Consider the following 26762-nt stretch of genomic DNA (forward strand, 5'->3'; position numbering starts at 1 on the left):
AGAATAATAAACTATAAGTGTACCTAAACAGCTCACTCTTTTTGGATAAGAGCATCAGCTAAAATGCATATGTAACCTGTAAATAAGTTTGTAAAAGGTGACAGAGTGCGGTGCTGAGTTACCTGGTTCGCCTGGTGCACCAGGAGTCCTCCAGGACGAAGTAGTCCACCCTCAGCTTCATCAGGTTCCTCTTCACCGTCTCTCCAGACATGCGACTGTACATGGAGTACACCAGCTTGGTTCTCTCCCTGGGAGGAAACAACGCAACAACGATTTCACAACACTGTCAGAACGTACAAGGTGGATGACAAGTTTAGTAACATAAACAGAAGCAAAACAATTTAAAAAACAGAGTGAAATATGATTATAAAAACAAAAACAATGCATGCAAATTGCTATTTTGTGCAGATGAGAAAGAAACCCCAAGGGGTTAAAGGAAGAAAAAAACACAAGAAAAACAGCAACAACATCATCAAGATTACAAGCAAAGAGACAACTGGATTGGATGAACAAAAACAAACTATGTGGAACTTTGAAACTGTAAATATTTGGATAGCATCAGCTGGTCCAGAACATGAGTTACCAGAGAAGAGTGTTTGCCGTTTCCTTAGTGAGTCTTTATGTTAAAGGCTCCCTGCATATTTCCCATTTCAAAATTCCACACCTTTTCCAACCTTAATTTGGTGATTGCATCTGAATATTTAGTTTAGTCAGTATTTAATATAACGTATACTGATAATGTATATGCATTGTAATATTTTGTGTCCACTAGGCTACTACACTCTGTTCAGGACTGGAAATTGCCGCCAGCCAAATACTGTTACGTTCTTGATCAAATTCATTCTCCAGACTTTTCCCACACCTGCATGGGAAACCTGATGTTAGTGTAATAGCAGTTCTGCTGCAGTGTGCCGGGAGCTCTACTGACCTCAGACCTGCGTCTTCGTAGTGGGGATGGTTGACGATGGGCCGACCGGTGGACAGCTTCACACTGGCCATGGTGGGCATGGCTCCGGCAAACACAGAATCTGCATCACACACACACACACACGACAGTAAATATGAGGCAAATGGAGAAAAGAAGGAATGGTGCTGGGAAAAGAACAGTTTGCTCTACTGTCAATCATAAGCCTTTCCTTGCCCCAGGTGATTCTGTAAGTATCAGTTCTCCCTACCTACAAGAAGTGATTACCCCACAAACCTCCATCCGCACTCTCAGATCTACCAACAGCTTGCTCCTCCGGGCCCCCAGTACCAAGCTCCGCACCGTGGGGGATCGGGCCTTCTGCTCGGCTGCACCGCGCTTGTGGAACAGCCTTCCTAACCATCTAAGGGCAGCGCAGACCCTGGACTCTTTTAAGACCTTTTTATTCAGGAAGGCTTTTTCGTGTTAACTTTTGTTAGCGATCTCTTTCTTCTTCTTTTTTATTTTTATGTTTTTAACTCTGTAGCACTTTGAGATTCACTATGAATGAAAAGTGCAGTACAAATAAAATGCATCATTATAACAGAATGCATTAGGTATGGATTAGCAACTATATCATGGAAAAAAGTTGAATTACGTATTGCTTATAATTATTCAGTCAATTGCTTAACCAACTAACATACTGAAACATGAAAACAATCATTTTTGGCTTACTGTGGCATATTTATAGACATTGTTGTTAAAGTGCATTGTCCTTGTAAAAGAAATTAAAAAATAGAAGTAAAATAAACTAAGGAGTCAACAGTGGTGCTTCAAGAACAAGTGTACAATCAAGTACACTTGTTCGAGCTGCACAATCGTGTACAATCGGACTTGTGATTATAGTTTCCACAATTCATAATTGTAATGTAGTATTTTGGCAATACTGCATTGTGTCATTTGATTTTGAATGTCTGTTGTGTGTCAGTCGCAGGTTGATGACATCACCACCACTCACTGGGACTGGTGTTCTCGTGGATCCAGTCCAGCAGCTCCTCCTGGGGCAGGTTGCTGAACTCTCCCATGATGCCCCACTGGGCCTGCAGGTTGGCCAGGCCCTGTATGGCCATGACAGCCATGACGACAAACACCGCCATCTGGAGCTTCAACTTCTCCCCTATCCAGCCAAACAACTGACGCACCAACGAGGGTGAGAGAGAGCGAGATAAAGAGAGAGAGAGAGGAAGAGAGACAGAGTGTGAATGACTGAGAGAGAGAGATAAGAGAAACGGTAGAACATGACGAAGATATCAGCTTAGGGAGGGATTACTGTGTGAGTACTACCAAACATTTGAGAACCTAAAATATTGATTTTGTGTAATGCATGGTGATGCGGTGTATCTAGTTATACTTCCTATTGATATTGTATGTATCAGTATTGTCTGTGTGACTGTGAAGCAGGGCATTGCAGGCTCAGCAAACCTTCCCATAGCAAAAAACTAAACTAAAATTAAACAGGATAAATCAATAGAGAAGTTTAGTAGAGAGAAGTTTCTTTCCAAAATTAGATGCTCACTGTTAAAGGAAAAAAGCTGATACCTTCTCTTAGAAAATGATTGGTGGCATAAAAGTGCAACACCTTATGGACTACTGTCGAAGCTATGAGCTAACCTTTGCTTACTAAAATACTAAATAAAGGTTTAATAATAATAATAAAACTAACACAAAATTACACAATCTTTCCTTGAGAAACACTGACTAATGAGATTCAGTACATACAGTATATAATGTTATGGAATTACATCCTTCACTTGTGCAATAAGACAGCCTGCCGGACCTGTTTGGAGCAGATGAGGGAGGCCATGATGCACATGTGGGGCGTGAGGAAGAGCTTCAGACGCATGATGAGGATCGCCAGGACGGCAAACGCCACCAGCTGGAGACTGTGGTACACCAGCTACAGAGAGGGGGAGTTCACAGAGGGAGTCACAACAGAAGCAACGGGGTGCAGGGGAAACTAAACAGGAGTGAGGAGGTGGAGAGATCAGGCTGGAGAAGTAACACCAACTACCAGGAGAATCTACCAGCCACTATGACTATAACCAACCATCAGCTGGAGCAGCGTTTGTTTTTTTTAAATCACACTGTTGCTTCAGTGATCAGGTGAAGTTTGACAGTCAGTTAGACTCACTATACATGTTGCTCAACACAGTGTACACCCCCACCAGCTGAGGAACACGCACATCAGACTAGACCATCTGATCCGAAAACTGCATCTGGATTCACTTTACAGGAAGATTGGGCAGCTGTGGAGTTCCACATTATTTTATCTTGTTGCAACATTAATCACTGAATACAAAGTACATCTGAAATAAGTGAGAGAATGATAGTTGATTATATTTCTTAGCAGCCCTCCCCTGAATTTAAACTGTTATTACTTCCAGGGAAGCTAAGCTTCCCCTGGCTCCCCTGTAATTCAAACCCTGGCTGGACATATAATGACATTTGTTCGATGCTCTGATCCAAAGTGGAGACATTTTTTTGCATGAGCAGCCCTACGGGGAATGGAGCCCCTCACCCTGGCAGCGTTAGTGCCATGCTCTACCCACTGAGCCATACAGGAACACGAAAGCAATTAAGTGTAAATTTTGGAAGCTCCCAGCCACTGTGGCCGGTGGATGAAACTCTCAAATTTTCCTGCCATGGGAGAGACAGAAGAGAGAATAACATGAGACGGCTAGGAGGAAGCTGAGAATGGGCAATAGAGTGAGAGAGATTTCATAGCAGAAAGGAAATTGCCTTTCATTTCCCAGTAATGAGGCAGGGGATGAAAATCACTTAGGGACATAATTACTGAGCTTGTTGCAGCACGGGCAGGTGGACATTACGGCACTGGAGGAGGAAAATGAACTCTCCAATCAAATAAAACAGGTTTAGAAAAATGGCATGACGATGTGAAAATGCCCGAGAGTGCACACAGAGGTGTTACTGCGATAATGCTTGTGTATATACTCGGAAATAACAGTAGGGATGTGAAAATGAATGTTTTCTCACCTCTCCTTTAGCTACCATTTCAGGCCTGCAAAATAAAACGGAAATGGCAGAGTTACAGCAATGTCAAGCTCAGCTGGGGACAAAACAATTTGAGAAAAATATTTAAGATGATTAATAAATAACTTAATAAATTAGTATTGATCATTTATTAAGATATTGCTCATTTGAGTTCTGAAAACGTACTATTAGAAAATAAGTCTCATTTGCATGTTAACATTTGAAAAAGGTTGTAAAGGGTTAATCTCAAAGCAGGTGAAATTTAAACCTGAAGTTTGACCTATTTATTTAACCAGGCCAGTGACAAAGTACACATTGCTTACAGCCACAAACTGAGGACAAAATACAGAGGACTGAATTCAGCCCCTTAATCGCTCATTTTCTTTCCGTTCATATTCTCTTGTCCACCACTGCAACAGTTACGAATTTTGTGCTTATTTAATGCATCATTTCGTTGTCACTATGACTACTTAGTGGTATGCTGGGCCAGTGCACTCACTTACATCCTCTACATCTATAACCATACTGTATGCCATGCTCAATGTACATTTCCATTGTGATATGTACATTGTGTGTGTACTGTGCTCTATGTAGCCAAGCTATTGTAGATTTATTGTACTTTGTGAATCACGTGTTTCCTCTGAGGAAAGGAGTACTGTATTGGATTCACAGCCTGTGGCACGGTTCCTGAACATTTTCCATTTCTAAAATTCCAGATGTTTTCAGCCTAACTTCTTGACTGCATTTGAAGATTTTGGTCAGTGTTCAAAATAATGTACAGTATGCTGCTAGTGGCTGGGCAACAGGAATACAGTCTCGAATGTAGTCTAATCAGAATAATGAATTATCAAATTCAAAACCGTAGGTGAGGTAAACGAGTGAATATGAATAAAACAAAAATGAGCGATGAGACAACCGAGGCCCGGCTACCAGAAGGCCCGGGTCACTCACCCTTCAGCCTCTTCATCATCCTCGGTCTTAACAGACGCCTTCCCTCCTTCCCTCAGGAACCGGACTATATCCTGGACAGTCTGGACAGGAACAAACAGTTACGATGAAATGCAAAGGAATATTCCGTTGGGTATGCATATTGTGTTTCCAACAGATGGCACACAGTGTACAAAGATTTTTTTAATTTGATTATTTTATACCACACGTACAGCAAGCCATGCTTTGTCAAAATGACTCATGTATTCTTAGCTCAGCATGGGGCAGGCATAATGAGATCAAACTGTCAGGTTTGGACAAACCGGGGGAATTTCTTCACCTTAAATGTTTGGAACAATTCTCCCCAGTCACTTCTGAAAGCTAGCTGTAACAATCTGAACCTGAAGTGTGTGCCTCATGCAGAGCGAATACGACAACTGCAACTTCCAGGCTGACAGACTCTTCCCAGACTTACAAAAGCCTCTTTATACAAATATACATATGTGGGTGTGTGTGTGAGTGTGTGTATGTGTGTGTCCATGTTAGTATGTGTTCAAAAAGGAACATTTGGTACTAAACTTCTCTCTACTAAACTTCTCTATTGATTTATCCTGTTTAATTTTAGTTTAGTTTTTTGCTATGGGAAGGTTTGCTGAGTCTGCATGCTGTTCCTAGTTAAAACTGGCAGTTAGTGACTACCACAATGCCAGGTATCAACAGAGCATGACAGACAGGAGGAAGATAGATGACACAACTATTATGATTTCAGGTCAGATTACACACAATCCTCAATAAAAAATAAGGATAAAAGGCGATTTTGGTGTCAATTTACGCAACGCTGCAGCACTACCATGGTACAGCAGTAATGAACTACAGCAGGCCTCATGAGGCACAACAGCGGCAGGAGATCAAGTCAGAGATGAAAATCACTCCAGTGAGTTTTAGAGTCTTATGTAGAGGCACTGCGCAATGCGAACTGCACACCTGTAACCATCCATCTCATGTTTGTGCCAGCAATCAGAGCAGACAGCCCGCCCGCTCTGTCTTCCTGCTGCACTGAAGCAGCCTGCCACAAGACTATAAAGTGATTTGGGCCTCATGTTTGACTGCCCACTACATTATTCTGAAGGCTGAGATGAAAAGCTTCGTGCTGCATGACAACCAATTTATCAACCAACCAACTAATCACACATGCGCCCGTCTGGTGAGGTCCAAAACCACAACTACAGACCGGGCCAAAACCTTTGAATTTCCTATTCAACTAAAGCATGCAGAGTTTGAGTGAAAGATACCGATGTTGTACTGATGGAGACATCAGTAAAACATTGTAGCCAGACAACATGTCCTGGCTTTACAGCCAGGACATGTTGTGCATTCATGTGCTATCGGATATATTGGAAAAACAAATTTCCGACGAGTTTCAAAATTATGACTCAATGGTAACCTTAAACCTTCACTACAAGATAAAAAATAATCAAGTTCTGTGTCAGTCAACAGTAAGAAAACATACAAATGCACCTTCTTGTCAGCCAGACTAACCTAACATTTGTTTGAATGAAGTTCATCAAATTAGCTTGTTAAGCTGCAGGAGTCCATGTTTATTTATCATTTGTCTTCCGGGTTTGATTTCCCCCCCAAAAAAAACTAATTAATGCAACGCTGTTTAGCAGCCGACTTGGAAGCCCTGGATGTCGGACTTTCCCATCAGCACATGAATGCACAAATACACCTTGGTTAGTTATCATGCTTCTTTTGTTGAATAAAAGAGCTTTTTTTCTCTCGCAGCTGTTCTGAAATCATACCAAACTGTTACCCTATTGCTGAGGTATGTTAAAAAAAAGGTGTGTATGTGTGTATGGGATTATGTGTAAAAGTTACCCGTCCAGCGATGAGAGCAACCACCAGCATGTTGATGGGGAGCAGCAACGTTTTGAGGTAACGTACTGGGGTCTGAGAGAGAGACAGAGAGACTGAGCAGTCATCTAATGCTGTTCAAAACACACACACACACAGACATACACACACATGCAAAAAACACACAGAATAGGCACAAGACTAGACTGCTGTCTAGACCATAACCCGTCCAAAATGAGCTGCCAGCAGGTTGTGCTCATTAGGCCTCTGACCATTTCCCCTCAAACACAGAGCACAGATCTGTGGCTCTCTAAACTCTGTCCTGCTGTGCGCTGATAATAACCACTTTGATACAAAACAGCAGGCATTTTGTCTGAAATCCCTGACATTTTCACAGGAAACCGGGTGACATTTTGAAAGCGAAAGTTTGGTGAGATTTTCACACCGTTCCTCACCACCTAAGACTTTCCTTTTATCACAAAACAAGGTTGCAGCACACAGGTTCACACTCTTCAATTATCACCATTTTGTGTCTGCTTTGATATGAGGAAAATAAATGTCAACGTTGATGCAAGACCTAATTTTTCAGTTCGTTAAACTGGAAGCCAAAGCGTTCGACTGAGCCATACCTCGATCTCCATGAAGTCGAATTCGGCAGCGCATGTGTACATCAGGGTGTGGAAGTCCTTGTAGCTGGTGAACTTAGACTTGATCAGGCCGCTGATGTGAGCCTGGAAGAGAAAAAAAGCAGAGTAGAGAAACTTTCTATACATTCTGTACTTCAATATTCCATCGTTCTTCTTTATTCTAGACATTAATTGCTTGACTGCATTTGAGAATGTTGGTCATAGTTCCAATATGACCTATACTGACAGTGGCAGTGGACAACATGACTGTCAGCTAGGTCATAAGACTCTGCAGAATAAGACTGTTTGTCTTGTACTACAAATAGTACAATGTGTGAACTAACACAGGTTCTACATTAAATGTGTAGTCATAGATTTCTGGGGACTGAACAACAATATTTTTCCAGACTTTTCAAAACTTGTCTGTCTAATTACCAAACTTTTCTAGATCTGTAGATGATCAAATCCCTTTTCCATATGCTTCTAGACTTTTCAGACCTTTTCAGACAGGAGCCCTGTGTAGTCATGTACTTTGATTGATGCCTTAGGCTATTTTACATGCATATCATTTAAACAGATTTCAAACAGAATATTTCAAGTTTTTCCAGATATGAGATTCTCAGAAAGGTGACTTTAGAGTAGCTTACGTCATCGGAGGCACCGAGGATGGTGGACAGCATGAATTTGAGCAGAACTGTGGAGGCGACCCAAGCCAGACCCTGCATGGCCTGAGAGGGAGGAGAGGGAGGTCAGATAAACACAAACCTCAAACAGGAAGCTGCAGTCAAAGCCCTCAGGTGCTGTGGGGCTGGGAGCAAGGCGGATAACTATTCTGTTGACTGGGCACAATGGCTGATTAATGCCAAAATTCATTAGCCACTTTCACTATTTTATAATAGTACATCTAAATAATGGTTGGTTACCTGCAAAAGTAGCAGAAGCCAAACTTACAACCTAGGGCTGCATAATTAATCATGTATGATCATATTTACCATTTTGTGATTTCAGTTTCCACAAATAATTGTACAATATTGACATACAGACAATATAACATTGGATTTCACATAGAATGGCTACATTTTAGCCATAATCACACAGTCAGCATTTACCAGCGTTAAAGGGTAACTTCGGTATTTTTCAACCTGGACCCTATTTTCCCATCTTTTTGTGTCTAAGTGACTAAAGGGGACAACAATTTTTGAAATTGGTCCAGTATTGAGCAAGATCGCTTCAGCCGGCAGCCGCGAAACGAGCTGCAATGTAATCCGACGGGACAAATCGCACCGTCAATGTACGTGCACTAAAAGTGCTTGTTTTTGCCACTGACAGGCTCAGATTGTTATTATAAGTGTCTGACAACATTATGGAAAGGACCCTACAGAGAAATGAAACGCTTTTCTTTACCTTTCGCTTGATCCGCGTGAGAGTTGAGTTGTTGCAGGAAGTTACACACAGCGAAAGGTAAAGAAAAATGTTTCATTTCTCTGTAGGGTCCTTTCCATAATGTTGTCAGACACTTATAATAACAATCTGAGCCTGTCAGTGGCAAAAACAAGCACTTTTAGTGGACTGCGGCTGCCTGCTGAAGCGATCTCGCTCAATACTGGACCAATTTCAAAGATTGTTGTCCCCTTTAGTCACTTAGACACAAAAAGATGGGAAAATAGGGTCCAGGTTGAAAAATACCGAAGTTACCCTTTAACATCTCCCCACCCCACACACACATGTGCAAGCAAAAGCAATTTCTTCATACCCATGTGACGATGCCAGGTTTGAAAGCTTCAGCAAATCGATCCCTCAGCGCGATGATTGCCTGAGAAATGACCAAGCCAGAATTTACAACCACAAAAACATGAGATAATCCATACCTACCCTACATGATAAAGCACATTCATACATCATCTTAACCATGGTTTTCCATTTCCAGTCCATTCCCCACTGCCATTCCAACCAGACCTGGTCCAGTGATATCATTTGCTATTATTTTATACATTATTTGAGCCCTTTGCCCTCAGCCTTTCTGGACTGGCAGCCAGGGTTTGCACTTCTGACGATTTGTTACGTTTTCCAGTCTGTTCCAGTCTTACACTGACCAATTTATCTTGTCTGGCACATTCAACCCCAGAACATTCAATGAATTCATATCAGATGCTAACTCATCTAAGGTGCAACTCACCCAGATGGAGACGAGGGAGGAGGCGTAGAAGGAAGTGAGCAGCATGGAGTTGCCGAACATCAGGACGAAGCAGACGCCGAGTGTGATCTGCAGGAGGCGGACAGCAAGAGAGGAGGCGTCATTCATCACAATCCTGCTTTATTCATACTGTGGCTGTGGACTGTGCAGCGCAAGCCGCCGGCTGTTTCCCCTTTACAGAGGCGCTGAATCCAGCCGACTGGCGTGTACAGTAGCTTGATGTGCGTGACCTGTCTGTGTAATTACAGCGATGCTTAGCATGCAGGCTTAGCACTGGAGGTCAGAAAGCCAGTCTTCACAAGTTTCCAGCGGTCACATAAAAGCACTGTTGCCTGCAAAAAAATACAAAATCTCTCTGGTGAGTCAGTCAGTAGTAGGAGGTTGGTCCAGTACAAATTGTATTAAGTGTCAATAATACGTCTTCTGAGTGGCAGTATTGTCAAGTACACTCTAGAGATTAAATGGGGTGTAATAAACTTTGAATACACTGCCACTATCCAACATAATCCTCATTCAGTGGAACTCTTGATGCTTAATCCCGTACTGAAAAGTGAAAATGTGTGTATGAATGCTCCACTCTGCATATGGTGACAGCGCAGTGACCGAAAATGCACATTACTCAGCCCAGAAGCAACAGACCTCACTGAAGCTAATTAACAATGCTGTAGGTCATGGAGGACACACACGCTTGTTTGTGTGTATGTATTCTCTTCTCACACACACACACAAAATCATCTTTGCCAAGCGGTTTGAATTATGCAGAGCCATATGCCCTCCTCTGACACAAATCTCCACCATCTCACCACAAAGGGCCTTCTCCTTATCTGTGGAGCACACAGGCCTTGGCTAACAGCCTGGCATGCTGAGGGGATTAGGGGGAAAGAATGTGGAGGAGAGGGATGGAACGGCCAGAATAACACACACACACACACACACACACACACACACACACACACACACACACACACACACTGACAAACACCCCTGCACACCCACACAAACACACAGACATACTTTTGTCCTTGGCAGAATAAACCAAGTTCCTCCGCATGCCCACGTCTCCTCCCTCTTTCATGCTAAAACAGACTTTGCGAGAGCTTGCGAACACACACACACACACACGGCACACACACACGGCGCACACACACACACACGGCACAATTGTTAATGCTAAAAAAGCCACCCCTATCTCCTCTGGTGTTGTCCTTGCAGCTCGGTGTAAAGACGCATGTGAAATTTCCCCCGACTGGAGTGAAGAGGAGGAGAGTGAGATAAGGAGACTGAGGAGTGATGCAGAACACATTACAACTGAGAGGACAGCAGCTGGAAAGCAGGGAATGACTACAGCCTTTCACTTACGCAGGGTACAACCTGTGGTACACACGTACACACACACACACACACACACACACACGCATGGACACACATACACACTGAGAGGCAAATTCCAACTGTGCTGCAGTAAACTACAGAGCTAAATGTCTTTTTGTGAAACACCCAAATCTTCACCATGTTTTCATCTTATTGTTTCTTTTGAGGTGAGGTGTTTTTATAAGCTGCTCGATTTTTTTTCTTTATCTCATCTGCACAACTTTCTAATTTGCATCTCCTCTTTCTGTGTTTTTAATCACTTTATGACTGTTTCATTTGATCTCTTTGTTTCTGTTTTATCACCGTGCAACCAAACTAAACTGAAGCAGTGCCGCTGCATGATGCACCGCTGACAAGCAGATCAATAGGCCGAGCTGAGAAAAAGAGACTTTCTAACATTCTGATGGATTTTTCACGGAGGGTTTAGGAAGGTCGTCTACCATGTGAGTGACCAGGATGGACTGCATCTTGGTGGCGCCGAGGTAGCCCAGGATGTACGAGGCAAACAGAGAGGCCACCTGAAAAGAAAAAAGAACAAACAACCTCAGCTGTACGCTCCAGACAAATATTGATTCCAAATAATAATGTACAAACAGCTATTCTCCCTCCTGGTTCCCCCAATGGTAAGATGACCCTCCCCATCCTCTGTTGTAGACTGAAAACTACAACAAGCACCTCTCCCCTCTGATTCTCCTCTCCAATATCTAGATTCAGGTCTATACTGCCATTACAGCTGTGGGCCAGTTTCTCACACACACTGCCTACATCCACAGGTCAGCAGAGGCTTCCTGCATATTTACCATTTCAAAATTCCATATTTTTCCAGATCTTAATTTCTTGGTGGGATTTGAAGGTTATGGTTGTGTTCCTAATGGGGATGGGAAGATATATATAGAAATCCAATATATCACAATACAAAAATGTAAACAATACATATCGTGAGGCAGAAAAATGAATCGTGATATTAGCTACGTTTTATTCTGCTGTAGTAATCACAAATGGGACGGCTTGACCGTCACAATTTCACAAGCTCTCCATCCAAATGATATTATTTACACTTTGTAATGACATTTTTAAATTGTTGTTTAGTCAGACTTTGTTGTCACTAGGGCTGGGTATCGTTTCAAAAATTACGATACCAGTACCAATACCAGTACCCTTAAAGTGATACCGATACCAATAGAGTACTTCATTCGATACCTTTTTTTTACGTTTTGGTGGCATCTCGGCACGCTGAACTGCCAACTCCGTCACATACACCGCGCTCGACTTCACCACCACAGACTGTATGGGTTGTAGCTGCTGCGGTAGTGGGCCAATCACACATCGCATTAAATCGAAGAACGCTTCTGGTGATTGGCTGCGAGCAAAACCATACAAATAGTAATTTTTTTCTAGATCTGTGTACAAAAAGTATCGAATGCAGGTATCATTTGACTGGAGAAGTTTCGATACTACTTGGTACTGGGTTATTTCGGTCGATACCTTAAAGGTATCGAGTACCGATACCCAGCCGTAGTTGTCACTGCACTTTTATTCATTACATCGTATCGTGGTTGTATCGAACCGTGAACCCCATATCGCGTATTGAATCGTATCGTCAGATAAGCAGATCGTCCCATCTCTAGTTCTTAATATATGATGTATTGCTGATAGTGGCTGGGCAGTATGTCCATCAACTAGGTCATGTCACTGTACAGCTGAGGATTATTCTTCACAACAACATATAGCACAATAAGTGAAAAGACAGTGGATCTACAGCTACTTCCAACAGCTAAAATGTGGAGTCATGTGTGACTGTTTGTGTGATTACAAAACATTTCAAGACCTGGAATGTGTCCAACTTATTTTCCAGACTTTTCCCCACTCACTGCATATGGGCCCAGTTAGCACTTTGCAAATATTTAAAAATGATCATAGCAGTTTTATTAGCCCCCTTTCCACTGAGGGCCAAACCTGGTGCTTGAACTTAGTTCCAGAGTTCCTGACCCCTTTCCACTGGATTGGCCTAGGCCAAAACAGGGCTAGTCCAGGAACTCAAGCCCCACTACTTGGGCCTTCCAGATCCTCAGTGCCAAAGCTGTTAGCCCTGATGCTTACACATCATCACATTCTATATTTTTTCAAATAGGGGGTGTTGCTTAGTAACGTCTGTAACTGAGTGCAGCCATTCCTACATTAATGAGTATCTACCTGTTAGAAACTAGGTATGTTAATTCTTAAATCTGCATTACTTTCAGCTGCTATCTTAGAAAAAAACCAACCAAAAAATAAATTTTGCTACACATAGAAAAATAAGACTGTTACGAGTTGGAAACAACTTTTTAGCCTGATACCGTATATTAAAACCAACATTGGCCTTATTTAGCTGTCTAGAAAATACCCCAATTACTATCACTCACTTTCCAAGTTTGACACACACAGTAGTAAAGGACTAATGTTAAAGGGGAAAAAAAATCCTTTGCTTACGCAGGCAAGGCAGTTTCTTTTTTACTTTAACGCCTTCAGTAGGCGTTTAAATCACTGCCCACCGATGACACTTTATTTTTTTATGTAAATGAGGTTAGCCTCATCCTGCAACCTTCTTCTTTTTTAAAACTTCCCACAAAGTAATTAAAACTAATGTTAACGATTATACGGTACATTTGACAGCAGCGTTGTTTGCCATGTTTGATGACAAGCAGTTGTGTAAGTTAGTTGTCATGGTTACGCAGGGACCAGGTTGCTCAGTGGAAACACTTTAACAAGTTTAGCCCAGTGCTTAAGTTCCAGGCTTGAGTTCCTGGGCCAAAGTTCTTGGGCTTTTGGCCGACAGTGAAAAGGGGGCTATTGACACCTTGTGTTGTGTTATATTCCCATACATAAAACTGCAACGCCCTGAGGCGGCTCTCAACAGTGTGAGACAAACTGTTGCTAAGCAGAGACGCTCGCAGGGCAGACCTGTGTGTATTGAAGTCTCGCTACAACCTTCGGCTCTTTTGTCTGCCAGCCCACGCTGTTTAACTCGCTGTTTCTTTCTTTAGCTTGCTGCTCTCCATCGCTCGAGTGTTTTCTCCTTCTCACAATCTCCAGTTTAAACCCCCCTCGGAACATTCTCAGGATTTTTACGATGAATTAAAATGAGTTTTCTAATAGTTAACATTATGACTTAGAAAAACAACTCCACATCAAAAAAGAAAGGACACAGGTTAGAGAGCGCTTTCATTAAATGAGGATGTAAATTGTGTACTTTTTCAACTTGTTCCTTCAATTAGGCTCCATCCCACACTCTCCCACTCACTCTTTCCCTGCCCCTTCCTTTCTTCGCGATACTGAACAACTTCTGCACTCTCTTCTTCCTCGCCGCAGTCCACAGTTCACTCCAAGTCTCTATTTTCTCCCTAGTCTCTCCGCCCCCTCTCCTTCCTTCCCATCTTCCCTCTCTCTTTAATCTCTGTTTCTCTTGCTCTCTGTTTACCTGAGTGAGCAGCACAAACTGGGCGAACTGCCAAGGCAGCATAAAGCACAAATTGGAGACGCCCAGGGCGACCATAGCCGTCCTGCTGGGGTTCCGCGTCCTGGGGAGAAAAGACAGGCAGAGGGGAAGTAAGAGGGTGGTGAGAGTGTGGGTGTAGGGGAGATAAGGGAAGATGCATTAAGACTGCTGAGAACACACGCATGCACACACACACACACACACACACACACACACACACACACTCAATTTCAGTCCGACTATCCTGGTGTACAAAAACCCAGTCATGTACCAAGGCAGCCTCAGAAATAAGACATGGAGTTCATTCGGAGCAATTTAAAGCTGGCGGTGGAAGAAATAGCAGTTTATTGACTGCAGCCGTACGACACAAGGCGGCGTCACACTCAATTAAAGGAGTACATCCATCTTTGCCGAAGAAGCTCTCAACTTACAACTTCTCAACTAGCCGGTGTGCAATGACAAAATTAGTGGCAGTTTTCCCTCTGTGTGCCAACTGTCAAGTGTTTATTTAGCTTGCCACAGTGGCTGCTTCAGCACACTGTACATGTTTAGTGGACGGCACAAGCTAGCTTTGCATCACCTCAGAAAGCACCGCAGCGAACTAAACATAGAAAGAAAAATGCACACACACACACACACACACACACACACACACACACGCTACCAACTGGCACATAACACTGACTTGATCAAAGAGCTTATTTTTGCAAAAATTCTGCACTGCTTTAAAGTAACAGAAACAGCATTTCGGTGGTGTCTTGCTTTCATAATTCAACGTATTTCCAGTTAAAGCAGGATGTTGGGGCGGAACATAACGCGGGGAGAGACTTCAAAAGTGGGCGGGTGGGTTGGACCATAACAAAGGCAGTGAAGCCCATGGAATTGGTGTAGTTGGTGAAACAATCAACTGTGAAATGCTTTGCACATAATCTTGTGCTGTAACAAATTCAGGATTTTTCAAAATGAATAAATTTGAGCAAACCATGGGAAATAGGGTTTCCGGGGGCAAACACCCAAAAATGCACCGCCGTACCATGTTGCCACTTGTCTCACTTTGAAAGTTACAGGTTTTCTGTAACGGGTGGGGCGGAGGGGGGACTGCTCAAAAATCTGTGATGTTATTTTTGGTTGGAATTTTTATGTACGGCCACTAAAAATATGGCATTTTCCAGGACATACGGGGATTCTGATATAAAAATACAAGAAAATTAAGCATTTATTGTTAAATAGGTGTTAAATACACTATAATACGGAGAACTAGCTAACAAGGTGTAAAAGTCCGTTTTCATGTCAGTAGAGAGTGAGAGAGAAAAAGAGGAAGAAGAGAAAGGAGAGATGGCGAGTTTACCGTAGGATGTAGGTGAGCAGCAGCATCTGCAGGACTAGGAAGGGGTAGGCAAAGCTCTCCCTCAGGGGTGGGGTCCACATCACACGAGTGCTCTGGGAACACACATACACACACACACACACACACACACACACACACACAGGTTTGATCTCCATTAAAGCCGAAGTGTCCATCAACAGCCAAGTGTCCTGTCAAAGCATCTTTGAGCAAGACGCTGAACCCCTACTTGTCCCTTATAAGTCACTCAGGATGGGAGTGTCACCTGAATGCCAAAAAATGTAAATGCAGAAAATACATCAAAAAGCACGCACACGCCATGCTGAGTCACTGAGTCACTGCACCGCTGACAGAAACAAACAAGGGAGGGGTTTCTTTTGTACCGCCACGCAACAGATGACAAAACCCCACGCTATTTATACACAATCCCACAGTTCACACTCCAATCTCGCGCATGTATTCGTCACCTCAGGACACACAGCCGTGATACAATCCCGTCACTCCCGCTCCCAAAATACCAAAATCACAGACGCTCCCGAAAAAAACACCACCGTACAAAGGGGAGGGGAAGGAAAGACGAGAAACAGCAGGGGATGCATGGGAGGAGAGAGGAGACTGCGTGAGAGTGTGTGTGATTGTAATGCCAGCGTATCGATCTGGATGAGGAATAGAGAGACTTGCCGTTTGTTTTGAAGGCAACTGGGGAGGAGGAGGTTGCAGGCGTTCAGCCTCGACTGCCAGCCGGCTCAAAACCAACTCTGAGCTGCTTTGAGGGCTGCAATGAGTCTCTATCAACCACCCTCCGCTTCTCTAAGACCATTTGCATTTTACATTTCAGAAGCCCCATACCCAGAGTGACTTGCTAGAAGTGCAGCAGTACCAAAAGCGTAAATCTCCTGGCTCACTGTCAGTAAAAGAAACTCATAGTAAGGAGTGAAAGAGCAAAAACAAGGTGCGTGGACAGTATTTCCACAGAGGAGGATCTCGTGGGACTGTACGGCACTCACCTCGCCGTGATTGAAGAAAAAACACAGGGTGGTAACCAGGCCGCCCAGCCGACTGCCGCTAGAAAACAAAAATTGGAAAGAGATGAGAGGACGCAGACATAGAGAGGCAGAGAGCAAGAGAGAAAGATTCAGAGAGAGACAGAGAAAAACAGAGGGAGATACAGAGAGAGAAAGAGAGAAAAAGGTCAACCTCCATCTCCTCTTTCAAATGCATACATTTTTAGTAGAGACGGGAGATCACAGACCAACCACAAAACCTCTTCACCCTCTGCTGAATCTCCTATTATTTTATTTTCTCTCTCCATTTCGTCTAGCTGCTGACTGAGAGATGAGTTGCCCTTTGCAGATCATAAAACTTCCTCTACTCTCCTCTAATGTCCGTCTGACCGTGACAGAGCAGAGTTACCTGAGGTAGGCGCCGTAAATGAAGAACAGGCTCATCATCAGGCCATTCAGCAGGAACACAAAGGTCACGTAGAAGTATGCCGGGTCTCCCAGGCCTATCACGCACAACACACACACACACACACACACACACACAGACAGACAGACACAGACAAGACCAGTGTAAGTATGAAGTTTCTATTACGTATTGTTCTTGAGTAATTGGATTCACAAGAATTTGTTACACACAGACGCCACCATGAACATAAAAAACGAAATAGGGCCGACAACAATCTCAGTGAAGTCAGTTTGGATGGGACTAGTTTTACCTGAGGTTATTTTTATTGGAAATTTTACAGGAGGTTAAAGAGGCCAGAATTTTTACTGGTGCGCGCGCAGTCTATAAACGTTACTGACATGGCAGATTCGGATGGGACTAAAATTACAGACATGCTCAGGTAATGATCACGTTACCCCACCTCCCCCCTGTAAAACTAATCCCGTCCAAATATTCAACAACCACATCACTCCACCTCTATGCATCTCAGCCATCAAAAACCTTGGGCTGTTACGCAGACCCAGCTACATCCATAGAGGCTCCCGGCGAAAGTTTGTTTACTCGGGGTCGGAGCATGCCATCCCGTCCATGTGGTCCAGCGGGCGCACTGCCGCAGCTCTGCTACGTCACCACAACAAACAACACGTGCACTCCACCTGCCTACGAACATCGGTCAAAGCAAACCAGCCCACTCAGAAACAATCACATCTCAAATTTGCACTTTTCAACACCCGATCCCTAAATAACAAGGGCCTCATCCTCAGTGAATTTATTATGGACAACAAACTTGACTTTCTCTGCCTGACTGAAACCTGGCAAAAACCCTTGGAATACTTCTCTCTCAACCAGACTGCACCCGTTGGATACACCTACATGGAAAAACCACGCCAGGACGGGCGTGGTGGCGGAATAGCGACACTGTATCGACAAACCATCAAAACTACTGCAATATCCATTCCCACCCCCTCCTCATTTGAACACCTTGCTTTTAAACTGTCTGGTCCTGAACCTCTGGTCACTGCTGTCATTTATCGCCCCCCCAAGCCAAACCCTGCATTTCCTTCAGCTCTGTGCCATTTCACCATCTGTTCTGCTACTAGGCGACTTCAACATCCATGTCGACTCTACCGACTGCAAAACCACAACGGAACTCCTGGACATTCTACACTATTTCAATATTACCCAACACATAGATTTCCCCACCCACAGGAAAGGACACACACTGGACCTGGTCTGCACCTCCGGCATCACCATCAGTAACCTAACCAGCACTGACCTCATCATCTCCGACACCCTGGACATAGACATCCCCACCCCCCCTTGTCAAACAGAAACGCTCCATAACATTCCGGAACCTCAAGTCCATCAACCCCTCCTCTCTCTCCTCCATCCTGGCCGACACCATCTCCGACTCTGCCCTCACTCCGAACGTCTCCCCCATTGACCTGGTCAATACATACAATGACGCACTCTCCTACTGTCTTGATGAAATTGCCCCCATAAAAACCAAACCCGTCTCCTTCACACACTCCGCCCCCTGGTACACCGATCAACTTCACCATCTCAAAGCCAAGGGCCGTCAACTGGAACGACTTGCCAAAAGAACCGGTCTCACTGTCCACTTGGATGCCTACAAACTTCACCAACAACAATATAAAGATGCCCTCAACAGTGCACGCTCCTCTCACTACTCCTCCATCATCCAATCTGGCTGCAACAACCCCAAAATGCTTTTCTCCACCATCAACAAACTCCTCAAACCCATGGACACCATCTCTAACTCCTTCACCACCAGCAAATGCAACTCATTTCTATCATTCTTCCAAACTAAAATTGACACAATACACAACCAGCTGGCTGCCTCCTCCTTCACCACCCTCTCTGGCCTTCAACTCAACCACCCACTACTTCCAAGCCACTCATTTACATCCTTCAGTGAAATCACTGAAACCGACCTATCCTCCATAGTCACTAGCATGAAGTCCTCAACCTGTGCCCTCGACCCTATCCCCTCCTTTCTAGTCAAGGCCTGCCTCCGCTCACTCTCCCCACTCATCACCAATATAATTAACTCCTCCTTGTCCACTGGCCTCGTCCCCCCCCCCCCTCAAGCTCACTGCTGTCACCCCCATACTGAAAAAACCTGGTCTTGACCCTGACATCCCCAACAACTACCGGCCCATCTCCAACCTCCCCTTTCTGTCCAAAATCCTTGAGCGAGTTGTTGCTGCTCAAATCAAATCCCACCTTGACTCCAATAACCTCTACGAACCTTTCCAATCCGGCTTCCACTCCAAACACATCACTGAAACTGCCCTACTGAAAATCACCAACGACATACTTCTCTCTGCTGACTCTGGCTTCCTCACCATCCTCATCCTCCTTGACCTCAGCGCCGCCTTTGATACCATCAATCATTCCATCCTCCTCACACGCCTTCAACACTCCCTCGGCATAACCGGCACCGCCCTCTCCTGGCTTACCTCATATCTCTCTGACAGACATCAATACATCTCCATAAACAACTGCAAATCCTCCACCGCCCCAGTCACCCATGGTGTCCCCCAGGGTTCAGTGCTTGGCCCCCTCCTCTTCATCCTGTACATCCTTCCTCTTGGACAGATCCTCCGCCTACATGGCCTCCGTTTCCACTGCTACGCCGATGACACTCAACTTTACCTCTCCTCCAAAACCATCACCTCAACCACCCACTCCACCCTCACCACCTGCCTTGCAGACATAAAATCATGGATGCAACGGAACTTTCTCAAACTCAACTGCAATAAATCCAAAATCCTCATCATCGGCCCAAACTCCCTCACCCGCTCCGCCCAGACCTTCTCACTCAACATCGACGGCTCCATCATCACCCCCTCCACCCAGGTCCGCAACCTCGGAATCATCCTTGACCCCACCCTCTCATTTCTACCTCATGTCAACCAGGTCACAAAAACTGCCTTCTTCCACCTCAGGAACATTGCCCACCTCCGGCCCTCCCTGTCCTTTGCCGCTGCCGAAACCCTCATCCATGCCCTCATAACTTCCAGACTTGATTACTGCAATAGCATCCTCTACGGCTTACCTAACAAAACCCTTAATAAACTTCAATACGTCCAGAACTCTGCTGCCCGCCTACTCACCTCCACCCGCCGCCAAGATCACATCACCCCTGTCCTTCACAACCTCCACTGGCTCCCGGTTAAATATAGGATTAACTTTAAAATACTACTCACCACCTACAAAGCCATACACAACCTGGCCCGTCCATACCTCTCCGACCTCATCCCCCGCCACACCCCTACCCGATGCCTCACGTCCGCGGATGCAACCACTCTAAAGACCACCAGGACCAAGCTCTGGACCTGGGGTGACAGGGCCTTTTCAGTTGCTGCACCCTCCCTCTGGAACGCCCTCCCCATCCACATCCGACAGGCTAAGACCCTACCATCTTTCAAACAGGCCCTCAAAACTCACCTCTTCAAGCTTGCTTTCACCTTTACTTTTATTCTTGTCTTTTATTTTTTATTATTATAAATGTACCTATTAAATGCTTTTACCATGTATGTGAAGCGTCTTTGAGTACCTATACAAGTCTAATGTATTATTATTTATTATTATTAAATAGGGCTTAAGACATTGAAAGCATGGGTGACAACTGGGTTTGGGAAGGTGCGGCACATTTCACATCTGGGGAGCATTCAGGACCAATGTTCCCTCTGAGCTAAGTGTTTGGTGACCTGCGTCTAATAATATCAAATAAACAAATCCCTACGTGTAATAATCTATCACATAGACCAAGCAGTAATATGCCTATTTATTATACAGAAACATGAGTTCCTCCACTTGTTCCCTGAGATTTAATGTACATGATAAGCAGGTTTGGAAGTTTTGCTGGCAAATGACATTAGATGCGGGGACTTTGGCATACCTGCTTTAGTGAATTGACACTCCTGATTGAAACTCTGTATTTCTATCACCATAAAGTAATTTCCTATCAGCAAGGCTGCCAGCAAAATTAGCCAGTATGAGGAACAGATTGACTGGACTGTGATGAATAACAAGTGACTTGTAAATGTATGCATGTTACTAAGAGCCGCTACATCACCATAACGTGACGGTAAATCATGGGCCAAACAGAAACGGGAGATCGTTCCAACAGCAGGCTCAATTTGAAAATGTGATGCAGCTGAAACGGCTCCCTGGTCCCTACTGTGTCATTCTGCATCTCACTTACATTGTGTATGGGGTGACAGCTACAGGAGGAGTTCCCACTTCCTCACTGTTAGCTCTTGCAACGTGACTTGCGTCAAGTTTATGTAAACACTGTGAAAACAGCCTGTGTACATCAACGCCAGGCTGCCAGGCTTTGCTAATGAGACTGATAGAGACGGCGAGAATACACGCCCAACAAATGAAAGCTAACAATTTCTTCCCCTTTAGCGTCAGGGCCTTTCTGAGAAATGTTCATGTATGAATATACAAAGGGAAAAAAACATTTTATGTGTAATAGATTAAAAGCTTCATTTTCTCCATCAGGGCTATTTCAATTTATTTTATTTCCCTTGCCATTTTCTACCTCTCGTTGTTCTAGCATTGTGTCCACCATGTTGTTTAGCTGTCATTTAAATTGTTACCATGTCTTTGCTTGAGATGCCTGAGATGATTTTACAAACCTTGTTTTGTATCTCACCTTTCTATCTCAGTGCAATTTCTCTCGTTTTGGTTTTTTACCTTTCAGAGAAATGTTTATGTACAGGCTGCTGCTGTGAAGAGTTCGCTTACACCCTCCCCACCACCTCCCCACCCTCAGACACCACGTGTCTAAAATATACTTTAGGCTTGGAAGCAAACAATATCTCAAAACATTAAATGAATGAATAGATGCAGTAATAAGAAATTCTATTCAATTAACTCTACAATATTTTTTTGAGGAAAAAAAGTAGTTCTCATCTGTATAGATAGAGTGTTGAAATTAAAAATGAAGACAAGAGAACTTTGTAATGGGCCAGTAGTGTGCAGCTCTTCCCGTAAAATTAATATTTCCTGTGGACTGCCGTCTCCCTGCAGGGCAGGTTTGATTGCGTCCAGCCAGGAGTGAGGAAAACCATCAAGGCCCATAAAGCAATTAGTCATGCAATTATTCAGTGTGAGACTGCATGAGTATATATTAATTGTATGCATAGCTCCAGGATATTACTGTGAGACTGTCTGTGTAGCTATCATTCAACCTATTGTGTGTGTGCGTGTGTGTGTGTGCACACAAATGAGTGCATTTGCAGCACCAGCACCATGGCGACCGCCTGTACCTTCACAGCTATCCACGGGGGCGAGCCCCTCTCCTCTGTTGATGGACCAGCACATCTTAGTGGGAACCCCAAAGTAGTCCATTGTACCTGTGTACATCCGGTACCAGCTGGCCAGGACCACCTAGGGAGCAGGGGGGGGGGGGGGGGGTGTTAGCCTGTTTCAACATGTCTGGACTGGCCTTTCTGTACTGCTGTCTCCGTGGAGCAGATACACACATCACAACAGCTGAAAACCACCAGCTAATACGATGTATGAGTGAAACAAGTTGTAAAACACATTTTGGTATACTCCTGTAAACTGACCCATTGGTAAAATTCCCTGATATTCCCCAACTTCCCCAGAAGATTTTGCAAAGTCCCTGGGCCTCATTCACAAAACTTTTCTTAAATTGTTCTTACTTTTGTTCTTAAGAAACATGCCTACGCAAAACCAACGTGGGATTCATGAAGCATGCGCAGAGTCTCGATTTTTGCGTATTCCAGGTGTATCTGATGATGAATGCCACTTGTTCCTTAATTGGATGCGCGTGCCTGTTGATGCTGATTAGCATAGGTAGACGCCCTGGCAACTCCATAAAAGGCCTGCTGTCTGAAGGGTCGTGCGCAAATGGAAAGCATTACATGAGTGGTGGAGAATGGCAAACAGACCCAAGAAGAAAAATTCAAACTCTGAAATAGAAGTGTTGTTGTCGGGAGTGAACTTTTTAAAAGTGTAAGCGGTGGAGTGACAGCAACTGAGAAAAAAAAAACATGGCAAGTAATCACTGATGCTGTCAATGCTGCGTAATCAGAAACACACACCTTGAATTAAATGAAAAAGAAACGGTTTGACTTAAGTTAGGTTAGGGTTAGTCTAATTCCAAACAGATGCAGTTTATTAGCTCCAGGCGGACGGCAGGGCACTGTCAAAAGGATTGGAGGAATAATATGGAGACTGTGCTGTCAGGTGTCCAGTCATCAGCGGAGTTCGACACTGGTTTAATTCAAGCAGCATCTCCATCTGATGGTAAGCTCAGACTTTAGACTATATAATAATATTGTTGGTTTTGACTGTAGCTCTTGACAGGAGCTTTCTTCCTGCGGTGTCCAAGCACATCCAAAAGTCTTCCAGCTCAGCATGCTGCGCTCGCTCTGTGGCGGAGCGAGTGCGCATATGATAATTATATGATCGCTGCTGAGGGGTCTGAAGGTTTATCAGTTGTGGCTTTAGTAATGTGGTCAAGGCAGAACCTCTATCACCTTGAGAAAAACTAGTTAGTCTTGAGACTCTGGTTAATTTAACTTCCATTCAGTCCAATATGTGCCGTGTGTCTCCAGCAGCACCTGCTCAAGACGCACGACACCCTGCTGTTCTGCAGCACCAACGAGTCGCGGCTCCCTCCTGGACAGCTGGAAACCACATGTAGGAGGTTTAGGTTGGCGTCACAAATTAATTGAATGTTTATGGTGTGTTATTGTTTGCGATTTAAATAGGGAAATGCGTTTGGAGACGGAGCTTTGATGCGCAATCTGTTTCTCCTGTGGTAAGATAAGATAGAACTTTATTGATCAATAAATAATATAATAATATGTATGATTATATATATATACACAATAATAATTAATCACTTTAATCACTTATGTTTACAATTGAATAGAATTGCCTATGAATTTGTTCATATCGGCCTATAGCTTTGTTAATATGGTTATTATCACCAGGCTAACAAATGGAAACACATTTTGTTGTTAATATGAGGTCTGGAACTGCTTTAATAGATTTCGCTTAAAGAATAAGGCATTCTAGGTAGAAACCACTTCATGCGTAATGCCCCCACGCATGTTTCCAAACACACGTAGATTTTGATCATACCAAAGAACAAATTCAGGTAAGAAAAAAAATGATGAATGCCGAAATGTTCGTGGAAACGTTCGTAAGTACACTTTAAAATCAAATCTGATCGTACGCACGTTTTGTGAATGAGGCCCCCTGACTTTCCCTGCATGGAATACACCTCCCAAGGAATAAACCCATGATATTCCAGAAATGTGTTGACCGGTAGGAATCCCAACACACAACTTGCCCAGATGCTTGCAGTGCCACCAATCTCACTTCATGCCTTACATTGGTATTATGATGTTATTAATTTTCGTATGATTTTACAGTCTGTTGACAGCAAAAAGAATCAAATATGTAAACGTTGACATACCTAACACCTCCGTACTACAAGCATGGCTGTCAACATTAGAATAGCATGCCAGTATCAATATTACCTCTGGATAGAGATTGAATCTCTTCAGCGTGTTAATAACCAGGGGGTATTCTGTCAGCCGATCATTCATGACCATGTAGAGGCCGTTCAGGAAGGAGGGAGCCTCGATGATGGTCTTGTAATATGAGTAGTACAGGCCCTGGAACAAAAGGGAGGTGCATACTGGTTATATCTCACACAGAAAAACTCAGAAAAACAAAAAGTTGGAAACAAAAGTTGGAAAGGGACATGATGATGCAGAGTGACAGAGACAGAGAGAGAGACAGAAATAGAAAAAAAAGCTAAAAATAGACAGAGAAAGTGAAACTTGGAGAGAGACAGAGCAGAGTGACACAGAAAAAAAAGGGACAGAAGGTGAGAGACAGAATGAGACAGAGACACTAAATATAACTCCACAACATACAACTCAGACAGATGAACGAGGAATGAGTTACACAGGCTGAGCAGATGGCAATGGCTCACAGCCCATTTGGTACCAGACAGCACGGTGATGCAAGAAAAATATCTGGTTAGCGTACGATTAATCGTCACCTCCAATGTCATCCTTCAAAATGGCACAAAGCTCGTTCTGCATCTCAAACATCACCAGCTCTTTACACAGCACCAGCGACGGTCAGATAAATGTTGCATGACACACTTTCGGCTGATTTTGCCATTGCAAGATTGCCTGACAGCAGTGCCCAAGGACCACAGAACAGTGGACAACAAGACAAGCAGACAGACACCATAGAAATTATGTCCCATTTACCATTTCAGTCCGAAAAGCCATTTCCTTCTCCAGGTTAGACAAGTGTGAGAAGTGTCTGTCATTCTCAAAGAGGTGTGTGAGATGATACCTAAACACAGGAGAAGAAATATGTAAGCCACGACTAAGTTGATCCCCAAAAATGTTTACATTGCTAGTTCACTACAATAATACATATGTAATCACAGCATAATGCTAGTAGAACAACTTACCAGTGGAGATACCCAGCCAGAGCAGCTGTGGATAGAGAGAATTAACTTTCAGTCCAGCTGAAAAATACATACAACGAGTCTGACAAACTGCAGTGACCTCCAAAGAGAAGGTTAGCAACGACAATGCCACAAACACTGAACCAGCTGAACCAAAGGGTTAAAGATTTGGACTATGATATTGGGGTGGCTGTGTTGCAATTTGAGGAGATAACGTAAGAACGTTAGCTTGAACTTTGCCAGAAAACCTGTTAACAAGCTTGGAGCTGACGTGTAACAAAAGCAGAGAAGCACAGGTTACTTAGATAGGGTTTGGCTTTTAACTGATAGCGACAATAGATAGCTAACGCTAGTGAGCTAACATTTAGGGTAGCTAACGTTAGCCAACTCGTGAGCGACGAAGATACTGTAACTTAATTTAGCGGGTCAGCTAACGCCACTGGTGAACAGAACGTTAGCAGTCGTTAGCTAGGATTCAGGAAGCTAACTGGCTAACGTTTCTAACTTACCAAGCAGAAGAGTAATTCCCAGCTTTACGAATGCAGAGGGAGTGAGCCCAAGCTTGTTCCTGATGCCCGAAAGCCCATTGGGAAGAAAGCTGTTGAAACCTTTCCCATCTCTGCCTGTTCGTCTAGCGTTACTTTTACCAGGGGGCGAAACAAGCGGGCTCCTGTCTCGGTCAACATGGGTCGCTTGAGACTTCCCGGTCTGTTTTCTGCTTTTAGCCACCATGTTTCTCAGGCAGTCCGACGTTAGGCAGTGGGGACCCGCTGAAAAGCCGAGGAGGGTGAGCTAACCAGCCCCTCCGTTCCTCGTATCAAGTGCTCAGATCTGCTTCTGTACCTGAGTGATGCTTTCACTGGTCCCTCGTTGAGGCACTCGTACAAATCTTATGAAACTCCGCCCCCAACTGGAACTTGAGCGCTACTACAAACCGCTTCTGTCGGTAACCATGGCAACGCGAGTAGTGGGTACCATAGGCTGCTGTACCTGGTTAGGTTATCAAACAGCAAGCTAGTTAGCAAAACCTTGCCATGTTTTCATACGCCTCCCAACA

At 44.0% G+C, this 26762-nt stretch overlaps 1 protein-coding gene across 1 annotated transcript in view; it reads right to left on the bottom strand.

Annotated features, from left to right (window-relative positions):
• dpy19l1l (dpy-19-like 1, like (H. sapiens)) overlaps window positions 1-26504 on the bottom strand; it is a 29447-nt gene extending 2943 nt beyond the window's left edge. The window contains exons 1-21 of the mRNA XM_078287380.1: window positions 26215-26504; window positions 25709-25733; window positions 25500-25587; window positions 24753-24890; window positions 22503-22623; window positions 17161-17254; window positions 16755-16812; window positions 15751-15842; window positions 14385-14484; window positions 11368-11445; window positions 9539-9625; window positions 9116-9175; window positions 8010-8090; window positions 7366-7467; window positions 6761-6832; window positions 4907-4986; window positions 3959-3983; window positions 2742-2861; window positions 1923-2097; window positions 929-1028; window positions 123-248 (exon numbers count right to left, since the gene is read on the bottom strand). Coding sequence (XP_078143506.1) covers window positions 123-248; window positions 929-1028; window positions 1923-2097; window positions 2742-2861; window positions 3959-3983; window positions 4907-4986; window positions 6761-6832; window positions 7366-7467; window positions 8010-8090; window positions 9116-9175; window positions 9539-9625; window positions 11368-11445; window positions 14385-14484; window positions 15751-15842; window positions 16755-16812; window positions 17161-17254; window positions 22503-22623; window positions 24753-24890; window positions 25500-25587; window positions 25709-25733; window positions 26215-26437 — 2045 coding nt within the window. The 5' untranslated portion in view covers window positions 26438-26504. The remainder of the gene's footprint in view (window positions 1-122; window positions 249-928; window positions 1029-1922; window positions 2098-2741; window positions 2862-3958; window positions 3984-4906; window positions 4987-6760; window positions 6833-7365; window positions 7468-8009; window positions 8091-9115; window positions 9176-9538; window positions 9626-11367; window positions 11446-14384; window positions 14485-15750; window positions 15843-16754; window positions 16813-17160; window positions 17255-22502; window positions 22624-24752; window positions 24891-25499; window positions 25588-25708; window positions 25734-26214) is intronic.
• Between the last annotated feature and the right edge of the window lie 258 nt (window positions 26505-26762).

Source organism: Centroberyx gerrardi, chromosome 12 (genome assembly GCF_048128805.1).
Source record: "Centroberyx gerrardi isolate f3 chromosome 12, fCenGer3.hap1.cur.20231027, whole genome shotgun sequence".
In the NCBI taxonomy this organism is placed as follows: domain Eukaryota; kingdom Metazoa; phylum Chordata; class Actinopteri; order Beryciformes; family Berycidae; genus Centroberyx; species Centroberyx gerrardi.